Below are 13,062 nucleotides of genomic sequence, written 5' to 3'. Positions count from 1 at the left end.
ATTAGTTCTTCTTTGTAATTTTCTTGCCGGGCCGACATATCGGCACAACCAACACGACACTTGGTATTTCAAAGGATGCTTTTTTTTTTTTTTTACAAGGAAGTGATGTGGGTCCTTCATTACTATAGAGATCTAAGCCGCGTTACTGCTCCACTTATCCTGTGTTTATCATGGCCAATCACTGTATGCTTACACTATACGGTCGGTATACTAAAATATAGGCATCATGGTATCGCAAGAAATAACCTTTGCATGCAAATCGGCCACACACTTTAGTTGTCCAATGCTACTTTTATTGAAACAAAGAGATACTTACTGCCCGGCCTGCTTCAAATCATTGTTTTATGAAAACCAACATAGAACTTGAAATGAAGATTTTTTTTATATTAATAACATTTCTGTAATATATTAATAACATATTCCTATTTATTTAATGAACGTCTTTATGTGGGCAGAGTTCCATATACTTTGGCCTTAACTAATCTTAAAATGTCACATAATTATTTGTCTCTTTTTTTTAGTGGCTGACCAACCCTGCCTAAAGGAACGACAGAGACTACAGACTCTACATGGAAACAGTTTCCCATTGGGACTTCATGTACCTGAGTGTGATGAAAAGGGCAACTACCAACCAAAGCAGTGCCACGGCAGCACCGGTCACTGTTGGTGTGTTACCTCAAATGGAGAAGAGATTGCCAATACAAAGACCGCACCTGGCCAGAATCCCCCAACATGTGGTGTTCCAGGTAAGAGTCATTGGGTCTGGTGCAGAGTTGCTGGTATAGCCAGAGCTTAGAGGCAGTGGCGTTGCCCTGGCCTGTGACACCCAGTGCTCTCTAAGTCCCTTCTATAGATGCTTTTGGCAGATGGCTTTAAAAGAGAGCATAGCGTTGCTGTGGGGGCTACACATGCAGTATCCAACTCCTGTGACTGAGGAGGAGCTGGCATTTTGTTGTCACCCATCTGAGGGTGACACCTGGCAGTGCCCCCCTTACCCATAGTAACACCACTGCTTTGAGGTTGTTATATGTTTAATTACTTCCTCTTGCCTTCATTGACAGGTGCCGGACGGCTCCCCGACAGTCGGGATTCCGACAGTCATTCCTCCGACGTCAGAATCCCAACTGCTCCCTTGTGGGGGTCCATGACCCCCATAGAGGGAGAATAAAATAGGTGGCGAGCGCAGCGTGGCGAGCGTAGCGAGCCCGCAAGGGGCTTTATTGCGCTCCCCCCACTGTGCAGTCGGGATTCCGATGTCTGAGTAATAACTGTCGGAATCCCGACTGTCGGGGAAATATACCACACCCTCAGTGACAGTGTTCTTTCACATTATATTATGCAGGATAGTCTGTTGTGCAACTGTTCAAATACCTCAACTTCCATGAGCAACCGTCTCTGCCATCCAAATAGGAAGACATAGACAATGGGGATACTTCTTAGCAGCATCCCTGGAACTGTGACAGTGTAGTTATACTGTATCTTCAGCATTGATGTAAGAGGATATGGACCACTACATCGCTGCCAGGGCACCAGATCAGAATTGTCATTGATAGCCAGGGAACAGACACTGATGGCACATTTTCATGGGAAGCTACTATGTCAGTGCTAGCCCATTTGGTTGTAGTTGATCCCATGCAGCCGTACCAGGCCAATGGTTAATAAACATCAGTAACAAGATACTGTAGATAATCATTCAGTGTTTTATTTTTGTATTGGCTGAGTTATTTTAAAAGTCCTTCTGGGTATTTCATTGTTTCACAAAGGATTTTGAAACTAATAATTTTATTTTTCACATAGAGCAGCACCATTTTGATAAGTGTGTTCCCAAGCAGTAGTCCATAGGCTCTTTAGAGTCCATGGTACATTTCATAGTCAAAAAAATAATGCAAGTAGCTTCAAATAGTTCATCGGATCGATGAAAGCTATTTTATCCTCAATATTTATGGGAATATAAACGTGGATAAAGGTTCTGTATGTTGGGAAGACCAAGGGCAGCATTCAGAGTTATGAAAGTTTCTGCTTTTTTATGCTTCAGTTTTTAGTAGAGAGGAGCAGCTGTCAGGAGGCGTCTTATCATCCTCCTCTGCCGTCGCTGTCCCTGAGTTCCATTCCTGGGACTTGCGCTGGAGGCTCAGGGATGAGGAGTGATGGCGGCCATCTTTTTCCGGCGACTGCCGTGCCGGCTGGGCAGAAGAGTCTGGGATGTTGCTAGGCAATGCCATGAACTTCCACCACAGACGCTGCAGCAGGGGGAGACTTTTGCCGGGCACACCCGGCGTCACTTCCGCCGGGGGTAGGCAGGAGATTTGAATAAAATCCAGCCAGCCTTTCCCGCGATCCGCCAGTTATAGTGTGTTCCTGTGACAGCTTGCCTGTGTTTGGTCCAGCATGTTCCCGTTCCCAGTCGGCTTTCCTGCCAGTGTTCTGCCTGCATGGGTTCCTTATACTTTTGTATTAACTAATCTTAAGGTGAAACCTTTATCTCCTTTTTAGTAGTTGACCCACCCTGCTCAAAAGAACGACAGAGACTACAGAGTCTACATGGAGAAAGATTCCCATTGGGACTTTATGTACCTGAGTGTGATGAAAAGGGCCACTACCAACCACAGCAGTGCCACGGCAGCACCGGTTACTGTTGGTGTGTTGCCTCAAATGGAAAAGAGATTGCCAATACAAAGACCGGACCTGGACAGAAACCCCAAACATGTGGCGTTCCAGGTAAGACTTATTGGGGCTGGTGCAAAGTTGGTAGCAGGGCCGGATTAAGGTCTGTGGGGGCCCTGGACAACAAATTTGTGAGGACCCCCCACAGATCATGCCGACGATGCCCCCCCCCCCAGTAAAGTTAGCTACCCTCCCCCAGTCAGCCCATGCCTCCCTCGTGCCGCCTTACCCCTCCGCTCAGCATGGACCTGCAGATCTTCTCTGTGCTGTCCCGGCTCCCCTTCTGCTTCTGTTATGTAAATGGTCCATCACAAAATGTCCGCCCCCGTACAGCAGACAGTTTCACAGAACTGTCTGCTGTATGGGGCGAAAATTTTATGATAGTCCATTTCCAAAGCAGCTGTGGGCAAGGGGGGAGCCTGGACCGTTCCACAGAGAAGACGTGCGGGTCCCTGCTAAGCGGAGGGGTAAGGTGGCCGAGGCACGAGGGGGGCATGGGCAAATTGTGGGGGCGCTGCCGACGCGGGTCCTGTCTGTGCGGCAGCCTTACAATAACCCTGCAGACCCCTGGCGCCCACACTTACACAGCACCTCCCCACGACCGCGGGGTCTGCGGGGCAATTGTTACTCAACTGGCTGCCCGCCATCATTTGGCTTCGGCACCGTGAGTGTGGGGGCTCCTGATGTGTGGGGGACCCGGGGCGACCGCCCCTATCGCCCGTGATTTAATCCGTCACTGGTTGGTAGTATAGCATGGTTGCCTACCTGACCCTCTCCTTCAGGGAGAAAATGCTCTGTTCCTGGACTGCCCTGGTAATGTATGATTGCCATCACCTGTGGAGAGCTAGGTAATTGATAAGAAAGGTGTTTCACCACAGATGATGGCAATCATACATTGCCAGGGAAGTCTGGAAACAGAGCATTTCCTCCCTGAAGGAGAGGGTCAGGTAGGCAACCATATAGTATAGCCAGAGCTTTGAGGAGGCAGCTCCATCCCTATGCCCTATGACACCAAGCGTACTGTAAGTCCCCGCCTCCCCCATCACCCATTTTCATTGCTCCATTGGTCAGGGACATGCTGGGCTGCAGCACTGACTACCAGGGCTGCACATAATATGTTACAATGAAGTACCCAGCTGCTGTCATGGAGGAGGAGCTGGCAGCCTGGCACCTGGCAGCAGCCCATCCCCTACATTATGCTCTGCTTAAAGATGGTCATTTTTCCTGACATTTTTTTCCTGGCATTGGTCTCAGCTTGTTTTCAATGACTTCCTCTTGTCTTCAGGGACAGTGTTCTCTCACATATTATTATGCATTATAGTTGCTTGTGCAACAGTTCATATAGGCCCTAATTCAACACTGTTCGCTAAGCAGAGGTCCTTTGCTGCTTAACAGGCGTCTTAACGATGTCTGTCCAAATGTCCGCCCCTACTACAGATGGAGGGCCATAGTTTGATAGCAGGAGGAGTGATAAACTGGAATCGGTGATGAAAAATAATCAAACTGGTACCGGTGGTAATGTATTATTGGACTGGAACCAATGCAGAGGTATTATTGGTCTGGAACAGATGGTGTTATCGGACTGGAACCAATGGTCAGTATTATCAGACTGAACCCAATGAACAAATATTACCAGACTGGAACCAATGGTGATCTGCAATGGAACTGTCGTGCTGACTGGTCTAAATCCAGAATGATGTCACTAGAATGCTGTCTGGGTTGAATCTGGAATGAGGACACTGGAGTGCTGATCAAGCTGGATCTGATATAATGACACTAGAGTGCTGACCAGACTGGATCCAGACTGATGACACTAGATGATTACCAGGAAGTGCAGAAGGTATAGCAGAAGCAAGTAGAGATCTCAGAGAACACAGGTACTAAGCAATAACTGGATAACAGATAGATAATGGGGCCATCTCCCTCTGCTTTTCAAATGGCCACTGGACACCTCTTGCGCTTGTGAGGAGACTTATGATGGAAAGCTCATACCAGTCGTGGGATAAGAAAAGAGTTTGGAATTCAGAGGAAAGATGGGAACCTGAGCTTCATAGCCACGGGATTAAGAACATTCTCCACAGGAAAAGTCCCAATGTACCAAGAAGCATATGTCATAGTATGCAGAAGAAAACTTTAACATTACATGTAAAGCTGAACACGGAGCTCTCCAAAACCTGGCGATGTACCCCCTTATTAAGGATGATTTATACAGGGAGCCCGTGGAGTCTGAACATGTCACAAATGAAAAGGACTTCTAAAGTTGGAACAGATGGTAACCCATGACATGGAAAAGTGTATCACAACTTACTCTAAAGTCTGATGAGGTATTAGTTCTTTGTAATTTTCTTGCCGGGCCGACATATCGGCACAACCAACACGACACTTGGTATTTCAAAGAATGCTTTTTTTTTTTATACAAGGAAGTGATGTGGGTCCTTCATTACTATAGAGAACTAAGCCGCGTTACTGCTCCACTTATCCTGTGTTTATCATGGCAAATCACTCTATACTTCATTTTGTTACACTATACTGTCAGTATACTAAAATATAGGGATCATGTTATCGCAAGTTATAACCTTTGCATGCAAATCGGCCACACACTTTAGTTGTTTAAACACCAATCACACTGCAGTTTAGACCAATGAGTCCAGTGCTACTTTTACTGAAACAAAGAGATACTTACTGCCTGGGCGGCTTCAAATCATTGTTTTATGAAAACCAACATAGAACTTGAAATGAAGATTTTTTTTTTTATATTAATAAAATTTCTGTACTATATTAATAACATTCATATTATGTAATGAACGTCTTTATGTGGGAGGATGCATGAGTTCCAAATACATTTGCATTAACTAATCTTAAAATGTCACAATAATTTTTCTCTATTTTTAGTGGCTGACCAACCCTGCCTAAAGGAACGACAGAGACTACAGACTCTACATGGAGACAGTTTGCCATTGGGACTTCATGTGCCTGAGTGTGATGAAAAGGGCCACTACCAACCAAAGCAGTGCCATGGCAGCACCGGTCACTGTTGGTGTGTAACCTCAAATGGAAAAGAGATTGCCAATACAAAGACCGCTCCTGGCCAGAAACCCCCAACATGTGGTGTTCTAGGTAAGAGACATTGGGGCTGGTAAAGAGTTGGTGGCAGGGCTGGCAACAGAAATCTTGTGGCCCTGTACAATGATATTTCTGTGGCCCAACCCCAGGCATTCGGCGGGGCGGCACTAACCTGTTCGCTAGGCTGCGAGTATATGCAGCCTAGTGAATAGGTCTGAGTCAGACCCTTAGTGCTAAAAAAAATAACAACAAGCAGTCCAGCATCAGCTAGATCCCTTCTCTTAGCTAGATCCCAGCACCTGCCATCTCCTCTGCCAACACCTTCAGCCTCAGTATCCACAGTAATGATCAGAGGTGCAAGTGCACAAAACACAATATAATTTAAAAAAACACACAAGTTAAAACAGGAAGCGTACCAGGAGAAGTGGGTGTACAGAATACAGGTCTGCCCTTGTAAAATGTATTATTAAGAAATGTATTTTGTTTTTAATAATAATATATGTATTAAATCTTATTATCTTACAGATTCAGACACTTATCATTATGCAGTTGTTGTGGTTAAAAAATCTAGCAAATTTCAATTCAATGACCTGAAGAACAAGAGGTCCTGCCATTCTGAACTAGGACAGCTAGCCGGCTGGGTCGCCCCTATAACAGTACTTCTTAAGAAGAAATTGCTGCAGTGGGAAGGACCTGAAAAGGAACCCATTGCGAAAGGTACACATATTATACACAGACAAGGAGAATTAACCACAAAGTGTATTTGTTGGTCATTACTGAATGATTCATCGTAATTAAATTTTAAAATGTCAGACATGAAGCTACATGTTACATTCTCAAAAGGATAAAACCAAATGCAATATAAATGCAGCACTGATAACCCCAGGAATATTTTGATTAATGTCAAGATCCTCTTGTGTTACTTGATGGTCATGTTTTTTTTTCGAGGATGACAGTCACAGTAGACTAATGTAGATGTCACTTTTCTCACCTCTTTTTAGCACTGATTTTAATATTAAACTGATTTGTGATGGTCTTCAAGGAAGAAAAAGCAGCAGCCACCAAAATAAAGGAGAATAAATAAAAAAGAATATTCTTTTTGGTACTTGTGTAGTTTCACAGCGCCAGCATGGCGCCGTGCGTCTAAGTCCCCTTGAGGGGCTCGCTTCGCTCGCCCACGCTGCGGGCTCGGTGGCTCGCTGCGCTCGCCACGCTATTTAAAATCAACTCCATGCTAACATGGATAGTGGAGGTATGAACTATCCATGTTGGCATGGAGTTAAGTTACTTTTTTTAACATAGTTTGTGGCGAGCGTAGAACCCGGAAGTAGCACGGCGCCATGCTGGCGCCGTGAAACTACACAAGTACCTTCTTTTTGGGGGTCTGTAGGCATACCTCCCATCTTTTTACACTTTCTGATTGGGGCTTCTGCACGCAATCCTGCCATGCAGTCCTGAAAAGGGGCGTGGCCTAAAGTAAAGGAGGTGTGGATATGCAGCAATGCGGAAATCGCGATCCACAAACCATGATTTGCATCACTTTGGGGCATGGCATTTGCATCACTTTTGGGGCATGGCTTTTTGAGCTGCTGGCATACCCACAGTCCCTTTGCCTCCCTGAATAGCTTATAGATCTTAACCTTTATAAAAAATATGTATAATTTATAAGGCATCTGCAGCACATTACAAAGTAAATAAACAGAAACAGTGTGAACGAAATAAGAAAAAGTGACTTCCAGTACATAACATGGACATGCATCTTACTCAAATAAGAAGCACAGAGGTAGAACCCAACGGTTAGGCAGTGGAGAGGAGATTATCATGGAGATGATAATATAAATGATGGAAGGAAAAGCTCATGAAGGAAGAGGACCCTGCTCATGATAGCTAACAGTCTAAAGGGGGATGTGGTCAAAATACCAGCAGTAGGGATTCCAATGGTTACAATGCTGATCAGGAGGCATCAGTAAGTAAGTACAAGGGTTAGGATTAGGCAATAGGGAAAGGCTTAGGCTGCAGAGGTGGGTGAGGATAGTGTTAGACTGCAGAAGGGCAATGTTGGGGTTAGGCTCCATGAGGGGTAGATTAGGGGTAGGATTAGGGGATGGTATTGGGAGAAAATACATACTGGGATGTGTTGGGACTGTATCAGTCGGGATCCCCCTCCGGAATGCGGGGTTTTCATACTCAACCGCTAAAGGGGCAGGCAGGGAGTGGTAGACAGACAGTGGTTATATTTAGTGCTAGGGTTAGACTGTGGTTAAGGTTAGATTTAGGAATAGGCAGGGCTATTTTTCAGCAGGCTCCAGCAGGAACTGAGGCCCTTATTCTAATCACTCTTTCTGACAAAATATTTCTTAGATGGACAAAACCATGTGCACTGCAGGTGAGGCAGGTGTAAAACCCCACCCAAATCTAATTATCTCTGCACAAGTAACACCTGCCTCACCTGCAGTGCACATGGTTTTGGCCATCTAAGAAATATTTTGTCAGAAAGAGTGAACTAGAATAAGGGCCTCAGTTCCTGCTGGAGCCTGCTGAAAAATAGCCCTGGGAATAGGGTTATGGTTATATTTATGGATATGGTTAAGATGGGGGTTAGGGTTTGATTTAGTAAGATTGAAGACTAGGGTTAGGCTGTGGTTAGGGTTAGATTGAAGACTAGGGTTAGGCTGTGGTTAGGGTTAGATTGAAGACTAGGGTTAGGCTGTGGTTAGGGTTAGATTGAAGACTAGGGTTCAGCTGTGGTAAGAGTTAGATTGAAGACTAGGGTTAGGCTGTGGTTAGGGTTAGATTGAAGACTAGGGTTCAGCTGTGGTAAGAGTTAGATTGAAGACTAGGGTTCAGCTGTGGTAAGAGTTAGATTGAAGACTAGGGTTTGGCTGTGGTTAGGGTTAGATTGAAGACTAGGGTTAGGCTGTGGTTAGGGTTACATTGAAGACTAGGGTTCAGCTGTGGTAAGAGTTAGATTGAAGACACGGGTTAGGCAGCGGCTGTGGTTAGGGTTACATTGAAGACTAGGGTTCGGCTGTGTTAGGGGTTAGCTAAGATGTCTATAGAAAACTGAACAGTTTGCATGCCATCTATCATCCTTCTGCTAATGACCTCCCAACAGTGTTTACATTCTGATCATGTCAACAATCAGAATGTTAACAAAATGAACGTTTTTATTTTTTATAAAATAATAATATGAGAAGCGCACTAATATAACAAATACAAAATGTATTCTGTACCAACTATGTTGCTTATGTTCCTAAAATTCATAAAATTAGTTTCTGATATTGTATTTGTGCTGTGCAGCGGTTTCACGGTTCTTCTCAGCGAGCTGCATCCCAGGAATCAAGGAGCAAAACCTGTGTAAACAGTGTGCAGGAATGGGAGATGCCAAGTGCAAGCACAGTCATGCTGAGCCTTACTATGGGGACGATGGGGCTTTTAGGTGAGTAGGAATGGACTTTACCTAATATTTGTAAAGAATGCACCCACCTCTAGAGCTTGCACCCGATTTCACCAGGCCTTACTCTATATATGTATGTAGTACAGGTTTCTCTAGAAGCTGGTTTAATTATAAATATAATGAAGACTGAATCCTAAGTAGTGATCATCTTCTGAGCAGGCATCTGCTAAGATGAAACCAAACGAAGTACAGTATAGTCACAAATATATACAGTATAGTCACAAATATATATCAGAGGTGAGGGCAGGCAGCTAACAGAATAGCAGGACTGCAAGCTGAGGTCAGGGCTAGTGGCATACAAACATGAATAGTAATGGGCGAAAGTCTGGCTGGGCGGCAGACATGTATAAGTAGAAGCTGATGTGTATGACGGACAGAGTAGGCAAGATTAGTAATAATGACAGGATAAGGGCAAAGGAGAGAATAGGAAAAAAGTTAAGAAAACTAAATCATAGAGGAAAACGAGAAGGTCCAAAAATAAAAATGTGATTAAGGGCTAGATTTACTAAAGGGAAAATGCCGTAAAACCCCCGTTTTACGGCATTTTCCTATGTATCAATCCCCGTCCGCCCCGTTTTCGCAAGGCTGGGTATCGCCCTGGGTGGCGATACCCTATAGAAGCCTATGGGCTTCTTTCGCCTCCCGCCGTACGACGTCCGCGCGCCCCCTCCCTCCCGTCCTCCAAAATCTCCTCCTCCCCCTGGTGTGACAGCCGGCAGGACATCCGGCTTCAGGGGGGAGGAGACGCAGGGGGACGCTGCCAGCCGCCGGGAGGTGATGGATTCCCCCGCAGCCCACATCACAGGTATCGCAGGGGTCTCCGTCACCGCAACCCGATGCTGGCCGCATATGTTAGTACATATGCGGCAGCATCGCGGCGGCTGCATTACGAAGGGCGGCGATGTATGTTAATACATCCCGCCCTTAGGGGGTTATTCTGGTTGATTAGCTCGGATGCAAATTCGCATCCTTGCGAGTCAACCTAAACCCGCCTTGCGAAAAGTGGTACGCCGCCAGCCCACAATTCACAAGTCGCATACGTTCGCAAATGGCTGAGAATGGATGTTTTACCTCCAAGCCTGCGGGGCGACCATCGAATGGTGTGGAATGTGCACGCATATGTAAGGTTGCTTTGAGCATATGTGTGTACGTTCAGAAGGAAGTGGGCAGGCAGCTGACATTCAGAGATGTCAGCTGCCCACCCCCTGCACCCACGCCATGGTCTCATTAGCATGAGAATGGCCAGCGCCCACGCCACGCCCCTCTCCACCCCCCAGTACCCTGTACGCACCCTGCGTATGCACTTGAGCAGAAATGCATACAGAAAAACCATCGGACCCCGAGCAAACGCAGGTAGTCTGCAAAGGGACCTGAATAAGGGCCTTAGTGCATTGACACAGAAGTAATTGTATATTTTTGTTATTTTTGCAGATGTTTGAGAGATGATAAGGGAGATGTAGCGTTTGTGGATAGCACAGCTTTGTCAGGTAAAGTAATACACAAATCGAAACCTTTCAATGATTTGCTGCTACTTAATACGGTATATTCAGGGTTTTTTTTGCAGGCTGTTATACACACAGCAGACATACTAATATACTTTAGGACAGTTCTTCAATCAGCCTGGAGCAGTGATTTTCAAACTTTTTACCTTGCGGCACACTAAATAAGATTTAAAAATTGCCAAGGCACACCATGAGATCCCCACAGGGCAAAACACATTGGCCCCCACAGAAAAAAAAACAAAACTATTGCCTATTGCAACCGACCCCCCCCCCCCCCCCCAAATAAAAAAAACAACCACACTTGTCCCCACAGGTAAAAAAAATAAAAATAAATACATTGGCCCCTCACATGAAAAGAAGAGACCATTAAATAACAGTTTTACCTGCAGCCTCCCAGGTAAAATCCACCACTAAAGTGAAGCCAGATGCAGTCTGTGAGACTGCACTGGCTTCACTGTGACTGGCAGTGACTTCCTATTGGAAGTCCCATTGGGAGGTGTTCCCTCCCTCCGGGACCCCTTTCTGCGGGCTGCCATGCTCAGTGCCTGTCATCTGTATTATTCAGGCGCCGGGACCATGATTCCCTTCTATGGGCTGCTGCTGACGCAGCCCATAGAAGCTGGCCACATATGCAGTGCAGATGTTTGTACAGCGCATGCACCAGTCCCGGCGCCTGTGATCATTCATTGCAGAGGTGCAGGGTACTTTCTACAGCAAGGACCGGGAGCAGCAGCAGCGGTGGCGACAGGGGGGGTGCCTTCATTGCGGTACCCCTGCGGCGGCTGAGGCAGCCCCCCTCCCCAGAACAGGTACAGGCCGCCACTGAAAACAACCCCTGAAACCTGGACTGTAAAGGCAGAGTCTGGGATTGCGGCATTACAGCAATACTTAATTAGGACATGGGCATGTGCAAATACTAATTATGACAGAAAAGGATCATTAGCATCAGAAGTTTTATGTTTCTGGCCAGATAAATGCTTTAGTGAGAGTTCTCTCTTGGATAGATGCTTTTAAGCGAGCAGGGCCCTCGTACCTTTGACTGTCTGTAAATAGCCAGTTTGTTGTATTACTGTCTCCTTTGTAAAGCGCAACAGAATACGCTGCGCTATATAAGAAACTTAATAAATAAAATAAATTAATTACAATTTGAGGCTGACACACTCAGGGGGCCGTGTGATGCTGATCTCCAGAGTTAGTAACACCACAGCTTATGTAAAAGATCCAATTGCCCAGTGACACTTCTTCCACTGGTTTCAGTAATAACCAGACAAGGAGGCAGCAGGTCTGGTTTTCAGCTGCACTTGTTCAGTGTGCCCCAGCCTGCGGTCACAGTGCGATGAATATATGCTAGCCGTGTGGAAACAGTCCTTGCGGCAAAGATCTACAGTAGCGTCAGTCATAGGTGTGCGCAGCACATTTTATTAGGGGGTGCACCATCAAAGGGGTGTGCCTAGCACCGCCTATTGGGAGTGTCTTACATCGTCCATTGGGTGTGTTTAACACCACCAATCAGGTGTGCCTACCATCATCTATTGGCACTCACTACAATATAAAATGTCTCAGCCACAACATAATCTCCTGCCTATTTCAGTGCTAAACATATATGGATGACACAGGTATGTAGTGATATGACAATGGTCTAGTACAATTAACAATGCAAAACACACAAAATTGATTGATGGGCGCTTCTTTTAATGGAATACAGTTCTAAAAAGCAAAAGTCTTTGGTAAAAAGTATTGCTGTTATTGCTAGTGGCAGGGAGGTGTTCATAAGGGTGTGCACAGCATTAGGGGGTGCCTCTGCACACCTAACACTCAATGTGCGCACACCTATGGCGTCAGTGGCAGCTGTGCTCTGCTGCTCACACTTCCCCAGTAGTTGTTGGCCATCTAATGTTAGAATCAATTCTCCTACACGGAGACCGATGGCGGGACACAGACCCTGACTGACCGGCTGACTTGGAAAAGGCAATGGGGTCTATTCAATGTGGGGGGCAAGCGGCTGATGGTGAGCTATACAGCAAGTAGTGACGATAGCTCACCGTCAGAACATTCACTGAGGTGAGGTGGAAATGGCGAGTGCAGCCATCAAAACAGCGAGGTTCGCCGCTATATGCAGTGGACGCCCTGCAATTGCAGCGAACCTCGCCGTTTCTGGGAATCCTCGCCACCCTCTGATGGTGAGGATTACCCGGGACATAGAAAACAGTGAGCGACCGACGAGAGGGCTGGACAGAAAAGGATTACTTTTCCTCGCTAAGAACATACAAACCCCCCTCACCGCCACTCACCCCTCCCCAACCCAAAGCGCGCATTGAATACCGCCCAATATGTATAAAGTAGGTAATGCAGCACTCAGCTAGGGTGGGCAAAGTG

General features: G+C 46.0%; 1 protein-coding gene across 11 annotated transcripts in view; it reads left to right on the top strand.

The window, feature by feature from the left end:
- Positions 1–13,062, top strand: part of LOC146064649 (uncharacterized) — an 81,941-nt gene that overhangs the window by 45,019 nt on the left and 23,860 nt on the right. For 8 of the 11 annotated variants that reach the window (XM_083178406.1, XM_083178402.1, XM_083178398.1 and 5 more), the window contains 6 exons: positions 522–746; positions 2,494–2,718; positions 5,557–5,781; positions 6,253–6,444; positions 9,028–9,166; positions 10,616–10,671. In XM_083178406.1, the coding sequence (XP_083034532.1) occupies positions 522–746; positions 2,494–2,718; positions 5,557–5,781; positions 6,253–6,444; positions 9,028–9,166; positions 10,616–10,671 (1,062 nt within the window). The remainder of the gene's footprint in view (positions 1–521; positions 747–2,493; positions 2,719–5,556; positions 5,782–6,252; positions 6,445–9,027; positions 9,167–10,615; positions 10,672–13,062) is intronic. The other 3 variants (XM_083178400.1, XM_083178405.1, XM_083178407.1) reach the window with 3 other exon arrangements.

This window comes from Crinia signifera, chromosome 3, assembly GCF_055691185.1.
Source record: "Crinia signifera chromosome 3, ASM5569118v1, whole genome shotgun sequence".
Lineage (NCBI taxonomy): Eukaryota > Metazoa > Chordata > Amphibia > Anura > Myobatrachidae > Crinia > Crinia signifera.
This window is presented reverse-complemented; position numbering and strand designations above follow the sequence as displayed.